Below are 25,613 nucleotides of genomic sequence, written 5' to 3' on the forward strand. Positions count from 1 at the left end.
TGCACTTCCACTGTAGCACCCTCATCTACCTTCCGGTGATTAGAGCACCGCAGAAGCAACTGCCTCCTCCAAGATATTGGATTTAGAGTTGACTTCAGAGACTGTACCGTTGACTACAGACTACACCGCTTCGATGTAGAAGAAGAGGAAGAAGCCCCGCGAGCGCGCTGAAGCAGCAGCGCTTCTTTCTACAGGCCTACTCCTTTCGCCGGAGTATGAAGTCTACGGACAGCAGGAGGCCTTCCAGCGGCAAGACGCACGGCAAGAATCCTCTCCCCGCATCGCACTCGAAGGCGAGTGGCAGCCCTAAGGCGTCGAAGGCTTCGAGCGCCGTACAGAGTAGCGGTGCTGCGTCTAAGCCCGGTGTTGGGGCTAACGGCACCAAGAAGCCGCATCAGCTCGCGTCCCTACCTAAGGCGAGTAGCAGCGCTAAGTCCTCGAAGGGACGCAGTTCCGTACAGGGTAGTGACGTTGCATCGAAGGCCGATCCGAAAGAGGACGGCACCGGGAAGCGGCCGCTCGTCGCTGAACCGAGCACTGCACGCCGGCCTTCGGGCGGTGCCGTCAAGAAAGGTGGTGCGACAGCGACCGACGTGAAGGCAGACAGGGCAGACAAAACTCTCACTAGCCGCGATCCGAGTAAATCGGGTCGGCCAAAGGAGCCTAAGGACGACGGTTCAAAGGCCGTCCCGGAAGATGACGACGACAGCCGGTTTGAAAGCGCTCAAAGTACTCTTTCTTTGGCAGCACATATCGAAACCAAGGATAAAAGAAAGAAGCAAGCACCACCCTCGCAGGAAAGCGTGACAAAGGAAAAAGACAAAGGCGGGGCTAAAGAAAAGCAGACAACCTCCCCCGCGACGTCGTTGCCAGCACCAGAGGCAAATAACCAGGAAAAGACGCCTGCAGCGGTGAACGGTGAAGCGGACGCGAAGGCGCCCAAGACGATGGAGAAGAAGCACTCCATAACCTACAACATGATCACCGCGAAGAGCCACGAGGGCAAAAAGCAGCGCAAGAAACGTGGCCATTCCAGAGGGAACAAAGCGGTGCAGACGAACCCAGAAGAAGCGCAGACGGCACCGGCCGGGCCGCCCATACACCTCCTGTTCTCGCCGTCATCATGCAGTCTGTGCGACAGCAACGCTCCCCCAAGTTACTATGGCGCGATGCAGACTTTCCAAATTGGCAAATATGGCGCTGTGACGCCGGCTCAACAGCGCTCGCGTGGAGTCGTCAAGAAGACGACGACGACGACGACGACTACGCGACGTGTTCAAGAGAGCGACAGGACACCGCGTTCTAGGCAGCTCGTCGAGGAGACCACGACAGAAGAAGTGCAGGAGGCCGCAGATGATCGAAGTGATGCCGGTGGAAGCAAGGATTCGACATCGGTGGCCGGTAACGTTACCAGCGGAGGAGCCGTTAAGAATACTGTGACCACAACGCGCCGTCTGAAAAATCGCGACAAGCATGGGAGGAACTCCTCCGACGACAAGGACCCGCGACCTCAGGACGACGTCATCGAGACGGTGATCAGGGAAGTTGTCGAAGTGGAATCTGAATCGGCGCCCGTCATCGTCGGACTAGCGCGCGACGCCTCGGCCACCCAGTACCGCTACGTGGAGTCCAGGCGTCCCGCGTCTTCCCCGTACCGAGCACGCCACGGGGTCGATGCAGTCTACCAGCGCATGCAGCTTCGGCCACCTGGCTTCTGGGCACACCAACCTTACTGGCGTGCACTGTAAGGCGCATGGGATTTGATTCTGATTCGTTTGCTCGGCGATATGCTATGGAGGTTTGAGTCACAAATGATTGTACATCCACGACAGCTTGTTCTGATAACACATTTATGCGTTATGGTCGTCAGGGGGAAACTATAAAGGGAAATTTCGAGCTGTGACCCCTCAAAGTCCATATACGGCATTCCATAACAAAGAAAATCGAACTTGCTCACAAGTTCTTCTGGCATACCGAAAAATAATGTTACATGAGTTAAAAAACATAGTAATGATTGAATTGGTAGTCACTTTCCAGAGCGATCCGCACTCACATTGCTTCATCGCTCAAAGACCTTAATAAGTGCCAGTGAAGTACTCAATATTTTTCGCCATCAGTGTATAGGGGGAGGGGTGTGTGGTCTCCCTAAAAGCTACGTAAGGCGGTGTGAAGCGGGTGTTAATTGTCGGACGTCTTTCTATGCCAAGTATACGTCGGACGCGATTTAGTTTTTGTTTGTAGAGGGCGAGTGCGTTTTAAGAATAAGGGATGATTACGCCATATTACAAATTGAGCAATAACCTTGCCTTGCCTCCTTTGGGCTCTTGCACAAATTTCAGCGGATCCCACGCTTATGGAAATTGGTGTTAAAAGGGCCCTGAACCACTTTTTATCAAAGTCGAGAAATGCATTTGAATTTAAAATAGGTTATTTTAGAAATACTTTGCTGCAAAAAGTATTTCAATACGTTCAGCGGGAGCGTAGTCATTGGCAGGCAAACGTGCCCTACGTGGTGCTTCCACTCCTTCTTCAATGGCTTGCACTGCGAAGCCTAATGCGGAGCGGGGCCCGCCCACAACGCTGCGCCTATACTGAACATCACCGTGGCGCGCAGGTCAAGTTTGATTTTGCATGTTCACGTAGAGGCCGCTACTTCCTGCCGTGTGCCAAACGTAGCCAAACGTAGCCAAACGCGGTTACCCTCACCGAGCCGCAGTGCAATCAGCCAGCGGACCCCTCGCGGAGACCCGCGGTGGCCGTGGTATTTACACTACGTGGTAGACCGCAGCTGCACGCAAGTGTAGTGCGTTTGCGCAGCGTTTGCGTAGCGTTTGCTTCGTGCACGGCAGAGCTTTAGTGCGCGCTCGCACTGATCTGCTCCAGTCTGGCTGTGCGACGTGGTGCTGACCGGCTTTGTCCTGCACCAGCTTGACCAATGGACATCCAACTTGCGCATTTTTATGTACTATCAATACATAGTATGCACGTGACGTCACATCCGTTGCTGTCGTCTGCATCGGCTACCTTCCGCCATCTTGGGGAACCTTATCAACAGGTGCCGCATAGGCTAGTTGGTACCCCAACATGGCACCGCCGTAAACCGGAAGTCGCGAAGTGTCCTTGAATGACGTACGTGCGTACTATGTATATAGCTCAATACGAAGCGAAGTCTGCCGAGGCGTCTAACCAGGAGGTGCCAGGAGTGAGCGCGCACTTGCAAGCGTGCGTGTGGTCTGACCTTGAAGGGACACTAAAGAGAAAAATGATTTCTTCTGCATCAGTGAATTACCTTTTCTACGACACCGAAAACGCCACTCTTCCCACAATAAGACGCCGGATAAGCCAGAAAAAGCGCAGCAACAAAACACGGGTGGCGACTCATCCATGAGGCTCCCGCACCTAGTCGCCGTGACGTCATGGACTTTGATGGCATCTTCTAGGGCCTAATAATTGTATATAGCGGTACAGACTGACTACATTGTGTTCTGAAGGAACCAAATATCAAACATGGCAAGCTTCGGGAACCTTTGCTCAGCCAACGCGGCCCAAATGCGAAACAATACTTTGGAATCCCTGACGTCACACTGACGTCATTTTTCTTTTCGACCGAGCGCGTCACCCAACGTGGTAGCCCTGTCGCGCTTCTCAGCTCAGTGACGTGGGTTCGACACCACGGCACCGGTACCGCAATGCGACGGAGTTGGTATGCGAAAACGCTCGGTGTACTATAGCATTCATCATCATCACGGTCAGCTTATTTTTATGTCTTCTGCAAGACGGAGTTCTTTCCCAGCGAAGTCCAATTAGCCCTGACCTATGCCAGCTGATTCCAAGTGCCTGAAAATTTCCTAATTTCATCACTCCACCCATTTCCTTGCCGTCCTCTACTGCGCTTCCCTTTACTTGGCACCGATCCTGTACCTCTTATGGACCACCCGTTACCTGCTCTACGCAATGCGTCCTGCCCAGGTCCAGTTGTCCTTCTCATTGTCAACAAGAATGTACGGGCTACTACTCCCCACGGATCTGTAATCCACACCTCTGTCTCCTTCCCTCTTAATGTGACGCCTAACATTTCTCTTTCCATCGCTCATTGTACGTTTCTGAACTTCTCAAGCTTCTTTGTTAACCTTGAAGTTTGTGCCCGATATCTCAGTGTACAGGCGAAATTATGTACTCAGATTTAGGTGCACGTACGTTAAAGAACTCCGAGTGGTTCAAATTAATTTGGAATCCCTCGCTACGGTGAGGCTCATAAATATATTGAGATCGCGCGGTTGCGACACGTAAAGCTCCAGAATTTAAATATTTATTATGATTATTTTTAATCCATCGCGTGTATCGTGTCAATGGGCGCAGGCAGCCCCTGATTGCGTAAGAAGAATCACTAATGATACACAAAAGTCGAACAGGCCGAGTACGACAAAAAAGAAAACATAGAAAAAGAGCTCTTTTGTTATCGCTTGTGTGTGCAGCTATTTAGAGAAGCTATATATAGTTTACTTTTCAGGGCCCGTATTCAGAAAAGTATTTCGGGCTGAAATTGTTGGGAAGAGCAAATGCCAGCAAATTCCGAGGCTGGCCATAATATTAGCGTAGGTGCTTCTCGAATGACAAAAATTACTTGCGAACGAAAAAGCGTCTTGAATTCGGTCCCATACGGGCAGAGGCTTAGGTTTTCGCTTATCGATTCGCGCACAGTTGTGCCAAACACAACATTGTTTTGATCGGTTAAGGCTTTCCACGTTGAAGCGTGAAATTGTATCGGCGATTCCCTCTCGACTCTCGCTGCTGAGTTGCAAGCGTCGATGCCATCTACTGGCTCGGGCCATGTCTTCTCTCGCAGAGCTCCATACGCTCGACCCTGTCGGCACGGAGCTGTGCAGCACATTCCTGGTTGTCGCCTCGCCGCCTTCTCGCGGAGGGCCCTTTCGTGCTGGGGGCCTCGCCATCTCTGCGGGGGACACCACGGCGGCCCCTTGTGTCAACGACCGCCCACTCCGGCGCCGTTGGCTTCGGCAAACACCGGCTGGGGCGCGTCTCCTTCCTTGCCGGACGGCGGTGCCCGTGGTCGCAGTCTCGGCTATTCGAGCGACGCGAGCGAGGGCACCTACGACGTGATCTACGACGCGGTGCCGGACTTGGCCGCCGCGAGCGCCGGCGTTCGGCGCGACGACCGTCGGCGACCGGACGAGTTCATCTGGGAGACGCCGCCTCGGGAAGAGTTCGTCTACTACAGCTGCGCCAACGTCGTGGCTGGACCTGCACCACCCGCTGCCGACGGGGAGCGCGGTCCAACCGACGACGACGTCGACAGCGACGGCCACAACCGAGACCGCGTCGACGCTAGGGCCGCGCGAGCCGCCACTGACCTCAGCATGGCCGCTGGGCGCCAGGTGACGAAGATGTCTCCCGAAGAGACCCTTTTTTCCATTTGCCTATAAGCTGGCCTCGCTGTAAGGAAGTGCTTCCGATCGGCTGATTCAGACACGCGGTCACTCTTTAAGGCAGGCACGTGGTATGAGCGGATGCATTTGCGTGGTATAGCGGTACGAACGGTGCTGTGCCATAGTGCAATGGTAATACTGCGTAGACTGTTGCATGGCGTGCTGTTTTCAGTGACACGTGGAGCGTTTTTGCTTGGCTGCATTACGCATATTGGCAGAACCGAGGTTCTGCCAATTTTTCGGTGGAGGAATCTGGGAAAGCGCCTCGTTTAGAATATGACGTCACAGGCACGTACCCAGGATTTTTTTTCGGGGGGGGCCCACCACCTCCATCATCATCATCATCATCATGTTTTATGTCCACTGCAGGACGAAGGCCTCTCCCTGCGATCTCCATTTACCCCTGACCTGCGCCAACCGATTCCAACTAGCGCCCGCGAATTTCCTAATTTCATCGCTCCACTTAGTGTTTTGTCGCCCTCGATTGCGTTTTCCTTCTCTTGGTACCCATTCTGTAACCCTAATGGTCCAACGGTTATCTAACCGGCGCATTACATGACCTGCCCAGCTTCATTTTTTCCTCTTGATGTCAATTAGAATATCGTCTATACCTGTTCGCTCTCTGATCCAAACCACTCTCTTTCTCTCTTAACGTTATGCCTAGCAATCTTCGTTCGATCGCTCCTTGCGTGGTCCTTAACTCGCTCTCAAGTCTCTGCCCCATATGCACTGGCAAAATGCACTGATTGCACACCTTACTTTTCAATAATTATGGTAAGCTTCCAGTCGGGAGCTGGCAATGTCTGCCGTATGCGATCCAACCTATTTTTATTCTTCTGTAAATTTCCTTCTCATGATCAGGGTTCCCTGTGATTAATTGACCTAGGTAAACGTACTCCTTCACAGTCTCTAGTGGCCGACTGGCGATCCTGATCTCTTGTTCCTTTGCCCGGCTATTTATCATTATCGTCATCTTCTGCATATTAATATTCAACCCCACTCTTACACTCTCTCTGTTAAGGTCTCCAATCATTTGTTGTAACTCGTCTGCATTGTTGTTGAATAGAACAATGTCATCGGCAAACCGAAGGTTGCTGAGATATTTGCCGTCGATATTTACTCCTAAGCCTTCCCAGTTTAATAGCTTGAATTCTTCTAAGCACGCAGTGAATAGCTTTGGAGAAATTGTTTCCGTGTCTGACCCCTTTCTCTATAGGTATCTCCCTGCTTTTCTTGTGTAGAATTAAGGTAGCTGTAGAACCTCTGTATATATTCTTACGCGAAGGACGAGTCAGTAAGACGAGAAACTATTTACAGATTATATTTACAACAATGGTTGCAGCGCTGACCGTTTAGATTCACAGCGCGAGCCCAGTTCGTTCTTCCTTCTCTTTTCTGGAGTGATGGCGCCCACGTACCTCATTCACACAAACAAATACCACACGCATGTAGCAATATTTTTCAAGCTTTTTACGTAAGCGTTCTGTAGTCCTTAATTACGTAGTGCCTCTAGACTGCTGGTGTCTCTACTGAATCAAATGCATTTTCGTAATCTCTATAAGCCACATAGAGAGGCTTATTGTACTCTGCAGATTTCGCGATAACCTGATTGATGACATGGATGTGATCCATTGTAAGGTATCTCTTCCTGAAGCCAGCCTGTTCCCTTGGTTGACAAAATCCAGCGTTGCCCTTATTCTATTGGTGATTATTTTGGCAAATATCTTATATAATACTGGGAGCAAGCTAATGGTCCTATAATGTTTCAATTCTTTAACGTCTCCTTTTTTGTGGATTAGTATAATGTCTGCATTCTTACAGTTTTCTATGACCCTTGCAGTCGATATACACTTCGTATAAAGAGTCGCCAGTTTTCCAAGCATTATGTCTCCTCCATCTTCGATTAAATGGACTGTTATTCCACCTTCTCCTCCCACTCTTCATCGTTTCATGTCTTGCAGGGCCCTTCTGACCTCATCGCTAGTTATAGGAGAGTTTCTGTATCCTGTTCATTACTGTTTCTAAGTGAGGTATCGTGACTCCTCTGGGTACTGTATACAGGTCAGCTTAGAATTTTTCCGCTGCTTTTACTATATCTTCGAGATTGCTGATGATATTATCCTTCTTATCTTTTAGTGCATACATCATGGTTTGTCCTATTCCAGGTTTGTTTTTTACTGATTTCAGGCTGCGTTCATTTTTTACGGCTTCTTCAGTCTTTCTCATGTTATAGTTTCGAATAGCAGTTATTTTCGCCTTGTTGATCAGTTTTGACAGTTCCGCGAATTGCGTAACGCTGTGCGGCCGCCACTCCCATACAACCGCTTAGAGCGCAGGACTCTGCGATTCTAGACGTACTGCGCTCACCGAGAAAGGTTAGAAAAACACTCACATAAGCACAGCAGAGAAGTGGCTACGTGAGGCGGTTCGACCGATAACTGTAGAAGCGTCATTCAAAGCAAGTAATTATTCTCCACTTCCGGCGGCGTTTCCTCTACTTCCTTTTTAAATAAAAAGATGTTGATCCATAAATATTCTCATAAACAACAGTCAACATTTTTGGTTATTGCGTTGGCTCTCTCCCTTAGTAGATCGCTTAATTTCTCAACTCCTTGCGATTTTTGTTTCCAGTTGCCAAATTTGCACGAGAAGTGCTATACAATTAGGGAAAAACAGACGAGCTAACGGGCGACAGTCATCTTGCTAATGGGTTTAAGGGTTATTGCAGGGTTTCATGATGGACGCTCTTTCACATTATTTTATTTCCCACCTTATCTAACCCATATCACGTGTATATGGTTCCGGGCATCTGCCAGCGTCGCGGCGAGCCGTAAGTAACTCAAGGAAATAATGAAGCACAGGGAAAACTTAAACGCAATTGGCGTTTTGTCCGGCCGCAACTCGTTCCATGAGAGTATACAGACCAGCTAAGTTACAGCCGCATCCCTCTCCTGGTCCCAGGATCAGCCTAAACAAAGAAGGTTGAACTAACAAAAGCAAGAGCTATGCGCGTGACGGTGGAATAGATGGTGACAACTGAACGCATCTCGAGTTAATCGCGCGGGTGCGGAATCTATGAGAAAACTGCCCTTCACATTACAAGAGATGCCGATAACTACCGCCATCTAAAAGGAGTGAAAAAGGCAGCATAAGGCTGACCGATGAACAGCTGCCAAGTCTCAACATTAATCTCGCGGCGCTTTAGGAATGTGTGAGGAGTGGTGGCGTGGGTGGGGAGGGGGGGGGGGGGGTATGCCACTTGATTTCGGGGGGGGCCCGGGCCCCCCCGGGCCCCCCCCTGGGTACGTGCCTGTGACGTCACATGTCAATATATCGTGTTGTGCGATGGCGCCTCGCCAGTAATTTTCAACTAGTTTCACAACGCGTGCATTTTTGTTGGTCGGAACGATACTGAGCGTAGTGATCGAACAGGAAAATACGCCCCCCACCCCCCCCTGCTCCTCAACCTAACGCCTTTATTGAATGGTGGTATAAGACTGCGTATGTCGAGCAAAGGCTGCCTTGCCTGTATGAAAGCGTTTTTCTTACGTTGTTGTCTTTTATTAATATAGTCGAATTTATTTATCCATTTATGTGCTGTTACCCATGCCAAGGACGTGATACTTCGAATTCTGCAGTCATGGCAGACGGTAGCAATGTGTCGGCCGTGTTTCTACGAAAACGCGACAGTCTGCATGCAAAAATAATTTCTGAATACTAAGAGGAAACGTTCTCCGCAGTTTTATAGGCTTATGACGCACATACTTAGTGACATTCCTCGCCTCGCACTTGGCGCGAGCCTAGCGTATCAAATCTGAAAAATAAAATAAAAAAATATTATTACCCTTATAACAACGAGTGAACCCAGTCATCGAGATTGTATGTCTAATTCGGATTATGTCTTGCGTGCTGTGAAATACTGGAGTGGACTGGACTGGACGATTATCGTGGAAAGAATACGAACTCACTCTATCTGTCGTCTTCACTGTGCAGATAATTGATTGTTTGTTTCCGAAGTGGTGAAACGTCGTGGTATATTATGCTGATATTTAGAAACTGGAACTTAATGCTACGGGCCGAATAAAGGTGTGGTTACTTTTAGACTTTGGGCTTATGACAGACTAAGCCCCCAGCAACTGGGATTCGGTAAGTGCCCCGAAATATCAAGCTCAAAAGCGCCAACTAATATAGCGCGCGCCGCTCTTGAAGCCGCTATAAGTGAATTGTGCATAGTTCACATTTTGGTCACGTATGGTATATAAAGATGAGCATGGACTGTGTCTATCAAGAAAAATGTATTAGGTGCTTGTAGTGTCATAAAGTGACTTCATTCTGGCGAAGCTTTGGGTGTATTAATTAGACGTAAGTATGTATCCGCAAATTTGGAGAGGAACGGCTAATCTTAATTACATCCCGTTATTCAACAAAAAAGCATCTTGTTATGCCCCCAAGATTCATTTGTGCGCACGGTACAGATTCTAGAAGATTGATGTCGTGGATTAATGTTTTGTTTTGCGCGTACGACAAGAACTAAATAAGGGGTTAGTAACTGCTATAGGCACGAAAATGTTATTAAGCACTTATAGCGAGTTCAATAGAGGTGGCGTCTGACTATGTGAATATTGTTCAAAATGTACCTTCTTAGTGTGAGAAAACATGGCCATGAAAAACGAGGATATTAAGGCAACAAGTGTTGGCCGCCCAAGTGTTAGGTGCGATCTCTTATTCTGACCTATTAGGATCAGAAATCGATAGAAAAAGAAATGTAACCCGACAATAATTGGAACCATTTATTATTACTCAACTAGTCGGCTTGCGGCTCAGTAAGATCGTGAGCTAAAAATCAACCTATTTATCTTGCAGATAAGCTTGGGCGAAAAAATAATCACAGAAACAATTTGTTCAATACGAATAGGTTGCCTTTATTATCACATCAGCAACACCTGACTGAGTGGACGTATACCAACAGTATGAAAAGTCCAGCTGCAGTGAAGGGTGTTCGACTGAGCATTTAAATGCCTCGCTGGGCTTCAACGAAGCGCAGTGAATGCGTGCGGCTTTTGTTCCGACTTCAGAGAAACACGGTCGCAGGTTCTGTGCCTCGTACGTGACCATGGTGACCACTTAAACGACGTGACCATTGCAACTCAGCCTGCGGTTCCATTCCTTGACACTGAGCAAGCGACGTGGGCGCATTGGTGCCGACGCTTGCTTGTTTTTGCACACTTGTCATCAGCATGCAGATTAATCGCGATCAATGCACTCGCTATTAAAACGTTAATTGATCAACCGCGCAGACCTGATAAATGTTTGTAAGTGTCGGTAATCAAGTACGCAGTTCTGCTTAGTGTGTGTGATGTGATTTGCAGTTTAAGTGAGCGATCCCCGAATGGTAGCTGTTTGTAATATTCAGAGACACTCCAGGGCGAAGTGGCGCGTTGCTAAGTCCTTTTGTGCGCAGTTGGTCACGTAGTTATTTGCATTTTTCGAAAGTTCTGGTACTCTCGAATGGGGTGAGTTCACGCGCACGATGGAGTACAATCGAGTGTAGTAAAGACACATTACTGCAGGTTCCAGGAGTCAAGTTGAGAAAATCAAGCGAAATAGGTGACAATTGCTTTCGCAAGAAGAGACGCCATCGCTTTCGTTTTCGTGGATTGAGACTTCTGTGCAACGACAGTCACGTGGACATGCAATACATATAATCTCGAACCCAGTACCTTCGATTCTACACGTGCTAGAAGTCCTATTATCTGTTGCGCAGAAGAGTTGTATAGGTCGAACTGACGTTTGCACGCACCGTAATTTGTCCTTGCCTATCATTGATAAAATGACTGAGCAACCACTTCATAATTTTTTTCTTCTTGTTTTGCATGATACCCTAGTATTATGTGATGTGCTCACAGACGTTGTCGAAATATCTCTGTATTCGATAACATTCCTGACTTGTTTGTTTTTGTGCATGGTCTTTGCAGCTTCTTTTGAGTATGGTGTAAATGAAGTGCCAAATGCATCCACATCAGTAAATTTCACTGCATGACACCCTTAATGTCTTTATAGGTTATTCCGAAGTCCATTGACCGAGGTAGGAGGAGTTCACTGAAGAATCGGGAGATACACCCAGGACAACAACGACAACCTTTGCCAGACCGCTCGCCAGCATTGAACACGGTAGATGAAGCGACGAACACGGCCCCGGATGCAGCTGCAGCTAAGGCATCCGAGCGCAATACCGTGTCATGGTCAACGCGTCGTCTTGCCTCCCCGCAAAGACGCCTTGCCATGATTGACCGAGACGGCTCCGAACAAGATAACAGCGAAGAAATTCGGAACGAGGAAAGGTTGCTGCCTCGCGATGATATCACAGGTGCGGGAGAAATTGCCGATGATCTGAGACTGGCCGAAAGCGCCAAACTTAAAACTCGCAAGAAGGGTGGCCGTCTGTCAAACACCGTAATAAAAGACCTGATATTCAGCATCAGCCCGAGAATGGCGACCGGCGGACGCTTGAAGGCGCCACCTGTCGGTGTGCCACCGTGCGTAGGCGAGGGAGCGGATTCGACTACGCATTCTTCGAGCCATTTCGCGAAGGACTGCCAAAGGGCCACGCAACAACCTACGGTCGTCAAACCCAGCCCAGTGACCCTTCTGTACCGGGCACTCAGCACTGACCCGTGGTCCGCTTCTATTCCGTGCTCTACTGAAAACGCGGTCTGGCCACCTCCATGGAGCGGAACTTTCACGAGGCTCTCCTCGGCAGACGGCTCCGATCGGATGGTAAACAATAGCAAATTTGCTGCCGATGCTTTAGCTGCACAAAGCCACCTTCTTCGTCTGGAATCTACAGGTACGGGATACAAGTATGGAGCTGCATGCTCACGTCAGTGTCGCGAACCAGCGAAGACAATGACCGAGGCGCCGGGGTCGACCAGCAAGAGATATGCTAATTCCGAAGCAACGCGTCTCAATCGCAATGCTTCCAACGCCGCTAATGCAGAGCAAGCAAGTGGACTGCTCCAACGTGCGCTCCTGCAAACTGGTGAGGACCCAAAAAAATGAAGCCGGATTCCCGAGACCTACCGCCTCCGGAAACGATAGTTTCTTGCGAGGTGAGGGGGGAATATTAAAAAAACACGCCAAAGAGGATAACTTTTATTTAGTTTCCGCTTCAGACTCTCGGTACCAAAATAGGTCTCGCGCGCAACGCATGTTGCAAACAGACGAGACGCCGACCGCACACAGAATCGACGCTTGGCGTGAAAAGAAGACAGATATTGGCGTGATCATGGGTGCCCCCAAAAGTGACATCAAAATCACGGGGAGCACAAAAACGTTATCGTCCTGGTCGCCTATAGAAGATCACATACTATGTCGTCCATACGGGCGCTGCAGTCCTGCTGGTGCCACTTCGCAAAGCAGTGCGTGTGGATATGGGTTAGTAGCTGCAAGCAGTCATCAGATCCACGACACGACGATATCAACGCGGGCACTAAACGCTGACGTAGGGTCGTCCCTACACCTAAAGGGGCAGCCCGCCGATAACATCACACCTTCGTTCACCCGCGAGAACGCATATTTAAGACGGACATCACTGCGTGCTAAGAACCACACTGTCCTGTATCGACCCTCCCATTCGAAAGAACCGCCGCAAATGCGAAGCGAAACAAACCATTTTCGGACTGTAACAGCTGGCTTGGATCCGTCGACTGTGCTTTGTGAAGTGCCGAAAAACAAAGTCAAGTCATCGCATGGTGGATTACAGCAGTTGGTGTTGCGTGTGCACGAAATGCAAGCAAGACAGACTCCGTCCCAGGCAGTTAAGGGCGTTGAATTCACCTCTTTGTGTAAGCCCTCGCATTCTGGAAAGCCTTCATACGGGCCATATAATCTTCCACGTATAATGACAGCTACAACGATGAAGGGTTCCACGATTGTACTGGATCAGATTGCTTATAAGAGGGACGACGCATCGCACGGTATTCAGAGTTTTGACGATGGGCTCAAGCCAGATGTTCCTCTATGTGTGCGGGTCTCAGCGTCTCGGGACGAGGGAGCTCGTAGAGGAAGTTTATGCGAGCAGCCTACGAGAGATGGAGCGTGGCGTCCGGTACCACGTCCGCGTACAATCTACATTTCGAAGAAGGAACGTAATACGACAGAGGACCAGCCGTCACGCGTTGCGGTTTCTTGCCCCCGAAAGTTGCCTGAAGAAGGAGCAGAGGGTGAGCCGGTCAACACGAGAAGTGAGCAACCCAAAAATGAATGTGCCAATCCGAGTAAAGATCGTGTAAAACATAAAACGGCGCCGAATAAAACTCCGGCTGCTACTGGGGAACGGAGGGGAGCCGAAGACATTGCAGAGGAGCACTGTTCGCTTGCTCAGCAAGCAACGCGGGCCAGTGAAACAACCGTGCTGAAAACGCCCGTTGTTGAAAACAATGCTGACAGCATAGAAGCCGATAAAATTGATATTTATTCAATGCTCCTCGAAATAAAATGTGATAGGAGCGCTACATATGATATTCCGACATTACTATCAGCGAGCTTAACGAAGGAAGCTGAAAAGACAGAAATATTTTATAATGAAGATCACTGTGATGAATCTGCCGCTATTATTGCGAGAAAAGATGAGCTTGTCTTTCGAGAGACTGCTCCTCCTAATTATTTGGCGGTCAGCGAACGGCAGCACGCGTGCAGCGAAGCTGCGAAACCAATGCGCAACTATGAACTGCTGGGCGGAAAGACAGTCGAATTGAACGGAGATTGTGCTTCCGTAGTAGAAGATTCGCCGTTGCCTTACGCGACATCGAGAATTGCAGGAAAGCCGGAGAGGTTGCTGTATACCGAAATCGTGGTGGCCACGGTCGTATCGCTAACTTGCCTTGTGTGGATTGCAGCAGTGTTTCCTGCGCGCCGACTTGAGCTCACACGCATACTGCATATAAAGACTGGGAACGCTACAGAGGCGTCGTTCATAGGTCTAACGTTCCAGACGTTTTGGTACTCAACGGTGAGCGAAATAACTACGACGTCGACTAGCAAAGCTTCATCCAGATCTTACTATTGCTCCTCTCATTTCTGTTTAAAAGAAGCCGCGTACGTGAAGTCTGTGATAAGAAAAGATGCGTCACCGTGCGACAACTTTTACCAATATGCGTGTAGCAAGTGGGAAAGTAGAACGCCGTTGTCTGCCATGGGATTAGGGGTATCGACGTCCGTGGATACAGTGATAGACGAATACATGTCCTCGGACCTCAGAGACTACATTCTCCGAAAGAAAACCGGCGCAGCGAATTCAGCTAGGTTCCTCTACAAGGCGTGTATGTCATCCCACCGCCATACTTCTGCTTTTCTCAAGTCCAAAATATTTTCTGCGCTACCGGTAAAGACGTGGCCGTTTAACGGTACCATAGATCCACTCGAAATATGGCGGACAGCTGGCATCATGGCGCGAAAATACGGTGTTCCGGCACTTTTAAATGTTGTCGTAGGCATTGAAAGAGCTACAAACAATAACATCGTGGAAGTTACATTGCCTAGGCCTTTATTCTTCAACGGTGACGAGTCGCGCCCCAACGTAAAACATATGTTTAAGAATGCGATCCGCGAAGCAGCGACAGAGTTTAATTATGCAACCATGGCGGCCAACTTGACAGCGCAGATCATGGAAGTATTCAAAGGCATCGCCATGGTCAGTGACCAACCAGCGGCTTCGAGAACTTGTCGGGTGAGGAAACTCAAGCACATAGACTACAGCGTGCGAACGTTTATCACTGCCATGTTCAGCGGCGACATCAATCCGAACACGACCGTGGTCGTCGGGAACTCTGACGTGGTTCTTGGAGGGCTTGTCCGATTAACGCACAACTCGAGCGCGCAGGATTTCCTCAACTATCTGGGCTTCCGGTTACTCGTTCGCCTGGCCGTGCTACTGCCGGAACATCTCGTGAACCTCAGGCGTCTGTTCAGCGTCGAATTCACGGGGCGAGTTGTGCGGGATGACTTGAAGTGGCTCCTTTGTATGCGTCTTGCAGTGGCTGTGGCACCTGCCTGCCTCGAAAACCTGCAGGCGAAGATGTTTGCTGAGACGAGAGCACCTACTCTGGCCAGGTGGTTCTGGCTGCTGCAAGTGGAAGATTTTTTCTCCAGAAACCTGCGCCTCTGTGCGTGGATATCGGAGAAGACTCTAAGCCTTATGGAAAAGAAGATGGAACGCTACAAGTTTGTCCACGTTTCGTTCGATAAAGCTTCGGATAATAGCGCGGGTTGTTACAATGTGCGGAAATTGCTGGCTTCGAGAAGGCGGCTGAGGAAGTCTCAGCTCGTGCCAGCCATTCTAGCTACGTGGAAGACGTACCAGAAGAGGTACCTGAGCCAAACAAGTCAACGACTTTTACCAAGGGATCCGGGATTCCTCTTCGAAGTGCACCCCAGGTTAGTGGGCAAAGCATGCTGACATCGCCTCTGGCCTGAAGCGATCAAGTTCATAACTGAATAATGTCTTTAATGCGTTAGCATTAGGAGTGTTGCAGAGAAAGGAGTGTATGGGTGTGAAGTATGCGAAGTAGGGTGTGAGCCCAGACTAGTTGGTATTCCATGCTGAAGTGATTAGCGCATGAGTGGTCGCGGGACACTAAAAAGCGGAAAAGGACAAGCGCTAACTTCCATCTCGTGTTTATTACAAAAAGATATGTATATATACTCTTCCGAACTTGATCATAATAACTTACAATCGTGCAAGTAAACATTGGTCATCACAAATAAACAAGAACTCGCCAAGGCCGCGCCAAGTATGCAAGTATCCCTAGCATTGACTGTTAAAGAATTTGCATACTTGGGGTCTGTGGGAGGCCGCCTTAGGCCTTGGAGCGGCCTTGGCGAGTTCTTGTTTATTTGTGATGACCAATGTTGACTTGCAGAATTGTAACTTATTACGATCAAGTGCGCGAGAGTGTATATACATAAAGTTTTGTAATAAACACGAGTTTCAAGTTAGCGTTTGGCCTTGTCGCCTTTTTTAGTGTCCCGTGTCCACTCTTGCGCTTGTCCCTTCAGCATGAAGTATGCGTAGTCGGTCACGTTGTAGAGGTAGACAGGGGATGAGAGAGCTTAGAAGAGCATGTCTGTGTGTACGCGTGTGCGAATATATATATATATATATATATATATATATATATATATATATATATATATATATATGTATGTATGTATGTATGTATGTATGTATGTATGTATGTATGTATGTATGTCACAAGAAGCTAACAAGGGCACCAAAGACAACACAGGGGAAATTGGTTGTACTGACTAATTGAATAAAATTAGTGCTACATTAATGGAATTGAAAACGAATGCAAAAACAACTTTCAACGTGGTGAACGTTGTCTAAGTCACGGGCATGGGACTTCGAAGAGGTGCGACGTAATACTTACGCATTTCTCTCGTATTTACCGGTCAATCACCAATGAACTTTTCTTATATTCTTAAGCTTCAGTACAGTGTTGTGCGCAGTCGAAATGATCACACATGGGGTTCTATAACCTAAAGCTATTCCAAACTTTTCTATTCCAATTCTGCAATTATCCCTCCGCCATTGGGCAACAACTTTTTTAACCGCCCCCCCTTCGCCTGTCTGTCACGCGACGTCACGAAAACCACGGTAACTCCTCATCTGATATGATGCGATACACTGATTACGCATGACTACAAAGAACAAAAGAAGAATTGTTATTTCTGATTCGACGCCTTTTCGCCATTAGACCTCAGCTATTGGTATAAAGTTTTCGGGCTGCACCCACTTCACCTGCCTGTCACACGAAGCCACAACAGCGCCAGAACTCACCGCGTCAAAGTGACGTGTACGCGTCAAAGATACATTAATATGCCGAACAAAACTGAATTTTTCTCTGAATAGCCACAGGCTGTCCTGTTCCGAGAGGAATAAAAGATGGCTGCCGCCGATCGTTCAGGCACTGACTACTCGCACCTGCCGGAGAGCATGGTCTTATTCGCGTACAATAATGCTTTCTGCGTGGCCGTGTAAAGTTTTCGAGCACTTTCGGCACGTTTACGACCTCGCTCAGTCAACTTTTCTTTGCTGATGAGCCTTTTTAGCGGCATTCTTAACCTTCCATTGCATGCCGCCGTGATTTTCGACGAGCCAACCCAAGCTAAGTGAGGGAAAGCGGACCAATCGCAGACGCCGCACCACCCTTTTCATCCGGTTATCGATATTCAGCGCACTGGCTCGGCCCCACATAATGCCTCTCCACTTCAGCCGTGCTCCTCGCCTCTTATCAGCCAATTAGATAAGAGAAGCCGCTTAGTGCAGGTAATGTTATTCGTTCTTAAAGGAAAGAAAAGTGACCTCCTATAAACGAAGAAAGCATTTGATTGGTCCCTTTAAACAACCCTGCGGGTCACCGCCCGATGCTTGCGTCGGTGGTTACGCAAATTTGACGTCAACAGATTGGAATAAAAACATATTGGAATTGCGTTACGTTATAGCGCCCATGCAGTCACTCTTCGACAGCTCTTTAAATTAGAAGTAGGACAATGACGTAGAGAAATGTAAAAAATACGAACTGTCGCATAGCTGCATCACTGAGAAACGAAGTTGAGTTCAAACGGCCCAAAGAGCGATCCGCATTGCTCGCAGCTATAGTTCATCGATAATATCATAGATCTCTAGTTTTCGCGACAGTGTGGCACAACTTCGAATATGACCGACATTACGATCGACAGCACCTATTCCGTGTCACACTTCAGCATTTGATCAGTGTTGTGCAAGACCTCTACATCAGAACAATCAAGTAAAACAAAACAAAAAATTAACGGGAGCATTTCCCGAGCTGGCACTACGCAGGTATATCACGTTCGCTCCTTGTCACTTTGTCAGAAATAACGGTTTAGCGGAGCAACCGTTTCACGAGTGCGCACATATACCGGATAAAATTTGTTTCTTTCAAGCCGACGCTCTCGAGTGACGCGGTGTGAAAAAAAGCATCGGGGAGAGTTCACCGGTGCACGAATTCGGAACTGCAGCCTAATCTTATGCCTTATGCCTTAATCTTATGCCTTAATCTTATGGTCTCTTATGCGGCTCTCACGGTCGCAGGTTGGCAGAATCCCTGCAGACTGTGTACGTTCCCCCTGGTCTCGTCAACGCTTCTGTTCCCGAGAACAGCACGATGCTCGCCTTCCACCTGTCCCGCGTGGCGACGCGTCTCTTCCGGGCGCTGGTGCCGCTGGCGAGCGCGGAGGGCGGCCAGTGCTCGGTGCCCTCGGCGCTGACGCAGCAGTCGCAGCGATCCCTTGTCCGACTCCGCAAGTGTCTGGACAAGGACGCGCAGTCGCTGCCTTCGCAGCTCCAACCCCGAGCTTCGGACGTGTTGTGGGACGGCGAAGGGCGGGAAGGCGAGGAAGCCGGGTTCGCCATACTGGCGCAGACGGCCGCCCTCGGCCTCGCCTACGCGGCGTTCAAGGTGAGCACTCGCTATTTCGGGGATATTGGATGATCTCTCACTGGGTGAGCGACGTTGTTCTTTCCCCCCACGCTTTACCCAAGATTCAATTTGCGGTCAACTAAGTTCCAAAAATTTCGAAATCGGCAGATGCGCTGGAGGAAGGCTGTGAGTAAACGCGTACAGTTTGTGTTGTAGTGATCAACGTGTGCTGAGTACATGGCATTCTGCATAAATGGCGGCAGCCAGGTATAGCTGTAGTGCACTGCTATGCAGCTGAAGTACCGGACTTGCAGGTGTATAGGCATGCGATCGCGGTCTCTCTAAAAAGCGTCCGGCCTTCTACGCTTTAGTCACGACCACAGAACAGTCTTTCTTTCTTTCTTTCTTTCTTTCTTTCTTTCTTTCTTTCTTTCTTTCTTTCTTTCTTTCTTTCTTTCTTTCTTTCTTTCTTTCTTTCTTTCTTTCTTTCTTTCTTTCTTTCCTTCTTTCTTTCTTTCTTTCTTTCTTTCTTTCTTTCTTTCGTTCGTTCGTTTATGCGAGCGAGTTCTCGCGTGCAACTTGGAAAGCAGGCGTAACTATAGAGTAAAACTTGGATGACATATTTCTTTTTTCACCGAAGTCAAAGTAATTCGTTCTGGTTTAGTTATGGTAATTACGTTCGGTTGAAGAAGTCTTTAAATCGCTTTCTGGACCTTTGTTTCCACAATGTCCTGGTTTGTTTCCTGTATGCGTAACGCTTAGTGCTCGTTCTTTTGTTTGGGATCCCAGTGCTCACTACACACGCCGCAGTGACTGCTCTTAATGTACGCGGGTCTACGCCCGGATCACGGAAGATACGCTTGTTTACCCCCGGCCTGTGGGCTGCAATCCTGTACTCTGCAGAAATGCGCCTCGTTCAGACATTCGCATCATCAATCTCGGCGCGTTATGGAGTTTGAGTAATCGCGCGACAGAACGAATTGCAAAATACAATAAAATGTTCTTTTCATCAAAAAGAAGGAGGAGTCTCTGAGTGACTTAAAAGCTGCCTTTAAGAGCAGCTTGATAGAACTCCACGATCCATTTGCATTTTGGCCAGGACTTGTTCAAATTTCGCATCATACGGAAATACATATCAGCCTCTCTCGTATTATCGACATGTGATGGCACTCACTGTCCACCTTTGCTGCCCTCTCTTACTGGCTGCAGGATATGCTTCGCGTCGATCTCATCTGGCGACTCAACTTTCGGTTCGCTTCCCTCGCCAACGTTTCAGCCGACCAGCTGTTTTTCCTGTACTACGCGCTCGACAACTGCGAGCACAGCGACCGCACTCACCGTGCACACGAGTACGGCGCCTGGCGTCGACTGCCGGCTGAGCAGCGGGTCAACCTGCCCCTCCGACAGATGGCGCACTTTGCCGAAGCCTTCGGGTGCGAATCGGGTCGGAGCGCCATGGCGCCGATGAACCGCTGCGGAGTGCTGCGGTGGCCTGCCCCCAGGCCTGGTCTGTGGAACGACGGCCGATAGGCTCTCGACACCTGCGTGTAACGATAGCTGAGTTCTAGACCAGTGCTGATTCGGCTACTTCGTGTATAATGCGGTGATCATTAGTATTATTCAGCTTTATTATGACGAGTAGCTTGTTGGCCCAGGTAGCTTACGCTGTGATGAGGACTTTAGAGAACCGCTTTGGAGTCTTCTCGTCTGTTTTCTTTTACCAGTACAGCGAAAGCTTGGACACTCATTGCGATCAATAATGCGCATTTTTCCATAACTACGGTTGCAAGCATGACCTGGCGCGGGGTTATAATAAACCGTACCCTCTACCTAGAATGTCCTTAAGAACCATTTCGTTATGTACTGCGGTAGCTTGTATCCGGAATACTCTCAAGGAACCTTGCGACCATCAGTGTCATTTAAGTATTACGCTTGTTTTCCCTCTTATTCTTACATAAGGTATCAAAGGTTGCCGTGATAACTGCGTTAAAGGCAGTGGAATATTTTCTGAATGCTATTGAAAGATTGTGGCTATTATGTGGCTATTATGTGGCTATTGTGTGGCTATTATGTGGCAACGTGGCCATTATGTGCAAGCCCTTATTTTCTTAATAAAGGAGCCCAAATGATTGCCTTGGTTGCACTTTATTTTTTTTTTCGAGATGAAGGCTTGCCCTTAAGGCATAATTCTTGACGTGTATATGTGTATTATATGTGTGCTGTGAGGCCTGTGTTGCGTGTGAATCGAAGCAGTGTTTTGTGGAGTCTGCTATCATGTATCCAGCGGACATATAGTTGATTGTGGCACTGAAGCGGAGGCCGGCTTGCGGTAGGAGACGCGAGCGTTCCGATTACAAGCCTGGACATGTCCATATTAGGTTGTACGCGTCTGCTTCCATCACTGGGACTGAAACGTATGGATACGTAGCACCCACTGGTAAATGCGTCCAGTTTCACGTCGGAATCACAGCCGGTGCAAGGGCCACCATGGCCCGAAGCCTCCTAAGCACAACTTCCTCCGCCCTATAGTGAGGTGAAGGGGGAGGGAGCAGAAACACGGTGGCATATGAGCGTGTGTGTCCGGTCGGATAAAATTGTTACGGGCTTGGAGGTACCTAAGGCGTTGAGTTGGGAGGGGAATTGACGGAAGATCTGGATTAGGAGGCCAATGCGTCTGCCGGTCAGCAGCATTGTTGTTAAGGTTTGCAGGATGGCCTTGAATCCAATGTACCTTGACGCAAGTAGCTGTTTTACTATTCATAGTGTGTGTCATCTCGCAGATTTACATCGCCTTGTAAAACTTCTTGAGTTCTTGAATAGCCACTGAAGAATTTGTGAATATATTGTTTGATTGTAAGCAGATTGGATGTGGCATCTTGCACGACGTCATCGATGGCTTGAAGCTCCGTTACTGGAGTGCTGGCTTCCGTAGATAAATTACCCTGGTGACCATTGATGAAGTTATGCGTACTACTGAACAATGGTGTCCTTCCGCTATCTAGCAGCATAGTAGCATCCATAGAGACTTTGCAGGTCTTAACGCATGATGCATCGATGATGTGTTCGTCAACAATACCTATTGTATCGCTGCGTCATAACTTCGTTGGCTTAATAGTTGTAATACTGGTGATTCCCCAGGAAGCTATTCGATAGCACTGATTGTCAATCCGAGAGCCGCGTTGAAAATGAGCATGCCACGCAGCGACAGCTGGAAGAAGTTGCTTTTTGATTTCACGCGCTTTCTCACATTGCAAAATTAGCTCTGTAATTGTGTGGAGCCGGGCATGTTCCTGTAAGATTGGTATCGGAGTGATGCGTGGTAGTACTGTGATTTTAGGCACAGCATCACGATTAATTGTCTCCAACTGTGCCAAACTCAGCCGTTGAAATTGTGCATGATATAATATTTGTGGCTACAAGTCTGCACGTACCAGCTGTCGGGCTACGTCAGTGCGAGCTCCTGCTTGCGACGAATAACGTGAAATGTTCTTGTTGAACTCTGGCTGATTTTGCGGAGCCAGTGCGCACCACTGCCGGAGCGGTGAATATCAAGACCCAGTATGCGGAACTCAGAAGGCTCAGGCATTCCCATTGCGCCGAGTTTAAATGTAAAAGGGTGCTGCACTGTCCTTCTTGCTTCCTGCCTTGCTGCCCACCCCAACACAGCTTGACTTTTGGCCGGATATGTTCAACCCTGCTTACCGAACGTAGCTGTGGAGAACAGCAAAGGCTATTTGAAGCTGTTTAGTTTGTCTTGAGCCATCTTTGTGCACGGACTACAAAGAGACCTCATCCTCATAGAATAAAACTTCACGTCCGGAATCTGGTGTATTTGCCAGGCTGGAGGTATTAGAGCAACATTAAATAGTAGCCAGACCAAACCTTGTGGGACTCCATTGTTGGATGTGAAGCACCATTCTTCCATCTACTCTAATCGTGAAGGCGCAACTCTGAAGAAACGAATAGATAACTCTTGTGCTCCGCGATGGAAGTCCCAGTTCGATGAGGCTTAAAGTAATGATGGTCTATATATTGTCATAAGCTTTCGTTATGTCTGTTGGTACTACCATGCCTACAGCGTGGCTGTTTGATGAAACATGTAAAACATCGCCGGATAAGATAGAAAGTCTGTCTTCTATTCCCAATTAAGAACGGCATGCACTTTAGCAGGATGATATTTATCATGACGGTCAGGGCACCAGGAAACACGTGTGGCCAGGATATTTTCAGTGAGCTTGCAGACAGTTGTAGTTAGTCGGGTTTTTGAATTGGGACACCAACATAATGTTCCCAATCAGGTGGAACGTTACCAGTCTCCCGTACTTTATTAACAGCCTGTAGAAGTGCGTCAAGAGCCCATCCTTCCATGTTCTGGGAAAACCTCACTAGGAATACCATCGGGACCACGTGTTCGTTTCTTCGAAGTCTCAATCGCCGCTATTAGTTCGGCCATGCTGAAAGAGCTGGATAATTCGGATTTAGCATTTGGGTCAGACTCGTCAATTTCGAGGGAGCTTATAGATGACGCGTGATCATACGAGGGTGAATCAGAAAGTGTTTGCCCCTATTTTCTTTTAGCCAAATTACGGCTGTAAATGCGAAGTCAAGACATCACTTCCCAGCGATTGATTTTTCTTGGACCGGCCCGGTTTTATCTTCCAGGAGCTCCGCGGCACGGCGCTGCTGTCAGTTGTTGAGTGTTGTGTTTCACACATCCATTGCGTATGCGCAACCAAGTCCCATCCGTTTTCAATGGAGCAAGGGACAGACGCCCATTGAAATCCACAGGGAAATGCACCCTACGTATTAGGAAAGGTGTCTCGCTTTGAGAAGTGTGAGGTGGTGGTGGTGTGAGTTCGCAAAAGGCCATGCAGACTTGCATGGAAATGAGTATTCCGGGACACGACATGCGGACGAATTCTACGACAAAGTTATCTCAAATTTAGTGCCTGAAACGCCTGAAACGACAGGGGGGGGGGGGAATATGGGGAAGAATAGTGTAAGGTACGCAGAATAGTACGTATATTTGTAATTACCTGTATGCGCCATATTTTGGCTAATAAAAAATAAGGTAATGACTTTCTGATTTACCCTCGTACATTGGGGGAAACGCTCTAGCAGCACGTTCTGCTAATTCATGTGGCTCACTGTGCATCGCTAAGATGACGCTGGTTTCAAGGTCAGGTTGCTTATGACCGCGTTCCATTGATCGGAACGTACACCAAAGTGCCCTGTTTCCATAGCCAGATCGAAGATTCTTGCGCCACTCATACCATCGTCATCGAGAAAGTATATATACAAAAAATATACCATATATTTTGCAACAAACGAATGTTAAAGTCTGACTACTGCTCTCCGTGTGCTAAACAAAATATCGCAAATCATCAGAAGCGAGACATGACATGACATGACATGACAAGAGCTTTATTGAGTCCTGAAAAACTGGGATGTAGGGAAGCTGAAGGCTCCCCCAGATCAAATCAATGGCTCCGCTTACGATGGGACCGGGAGATGAAGTCCCGCAACAATGTCGTGGGCCCTCTGGTCAGCCTGGAGTCGAATGTGAAGATTCTTGCTCTTGAAGCATTCCTCCAATTTCTGTTTCGTGGTGGGTGGAGAGGTGTTCAGGGCTGGACGCAGCCAGAGCATGTGATCAAAAAAGCATGCGTCATGGCCACATATGGGGCCCGACTGTGAGTGGTCAGGGTTTATCCTCTTAAGGGACCGAGGGGTTGGATACGAATGGGTTTGCAGAAGTCCCAGTCTGATAGCTTGATGTTTGTTGAATTTAGGGGGAAGGGGCGGAAATGTCGTCCTGGCCAGATGATACGGGGGACAATATCCTGAAAAGTACATACTCGATATTCGTTAACGTTGACCTCGTTCCAAGCCTGGCTACCCGAGACAGCGGGGTACGTGAAACCGCGCGCTCTCCGGTGGGCCTGCTCGTTAGGATTACATCCGAGCGGATCAAGTGAGCCATCTAGATGGGCTGAGACTCACGAGATGTGGTATCCTCCTTCGCTGCTCTCCCGAATTTTTTGAAGTGCTTTGCTAACAACACTGTTCGCCTGTTGAGACCAGAGGACGGACGACAAGGATCTAAGCGCCGTGCGCGAGTTCGAGAAGACGACAGGGGGAACATTGCGCTGTGAAAAATAGACAGAGAATAGACAGAGGCTGCATTAACCAGGTTGCCCCTCGCGTCTAGAACCGAGGCAGCGAACTTAACCCCACTGGCAGGATCGACAAAGAGGGCACCTAGTTTTTGCTAATTGACCTTTTTAATGATGGACCTGGCTCTCGCGAATCCTCTACCCTCGTAATGCACTGGCTGGATGCTTCGCGGTACGGCGTAAACTATGATGCGAGTTGTGGTTTCTCGGGTCAAGCTAACTTTAGTCACCAGTTCATGTCGCGGTTGGGTGCCCGCTTTTTCTGAAATCTTAATCTCTGGCTTAGTGGATGATAGTCTCATTGTGTGTGCCGCTTTGTGAGCTTCTATGAGCTCATCGATGGCGTTGTGGAGTCGTAGCCCCAGCAGTTTCTTGGTGCTCGTGGATTGTGTAAGGCCGAGCACACGCTTGAGGCCGGTTCTGATTAGAGAATCGGCTTTCACCTTTTTCGCCTTACCGTAATTAAGGTTTGGCGCGAACGAATAATAATTCGAAGAAATATACAAACAGAATGCAAGCTAGCTTTATTTTCGGTTTCGTGGCGGAAG

General features: G+C 48.6%; 1 protein-coding gene across 3 annotated transcripts; it reads left to right on the forward strand.

Moving 5' to 3' along the window:
* Nucleotides 1-153: 153 nt before the first annotated feature.
* LOC135919455 (uncharacterized) lies at nucleotides 154-20,718 on the forward strand. Of its 3 annotated transcripts, XM_065453280.1 has the most exons (4): nucleotides 154-1,744; nucleotides 4,847-5,396; nucleotides 18,562-18,928; nucleotides 20,099-20,399. In XM_065453280.1, exons 1-4 carry the CDS (start codon nucleotides 216-218, stop codon nucleotides 20,266-20,268), a joined length of 2,616 nt encoding a protein of 871 aa, XP_065309352.1. In that variant the 5' UTR covers nucleotides 154-215; the 3' UTR covers nucleotides 20,269-20,399. The 3 variants fall into 3 exon arrangements, with proteins under 3 accessions (XP_065309352.1, XP_065309351.1, XP_065309350.1); XM_065453279.1 differs by lacking the exons at nucleotides 18,562-18,928; nucleotides 20,099-20,399 and adding an exon at nucleotides 11,508-15,232; XM_065453278.1 differs by lacking the exons at nucleotides 154-1,744; nucleotides 4,847-5,396 and adding an exon at nucleotides 12,503-15,881 and having other exon boundaries at nucleotides 20,099-20,718.
* Nucleotides 20,719-25,613: the final 4,895 nt, after the last annotated feature.

This window comes from Dermacentor albipictus, chromosome 3, assembly GCF_038994185.2.
Source record: "Dermacentor albipictus isolate Rhodes 1998 colony chromosome 3, USDA_Dalb.pri_finalv2, whole genome shotgun sequence".
Taxonomy (NCBI): Eukaryota; Metazoa; Arthropoda; class Arachnida; order Ixodida; family Ixodidae; genus Dermacentor; species Dermacentor albipictus.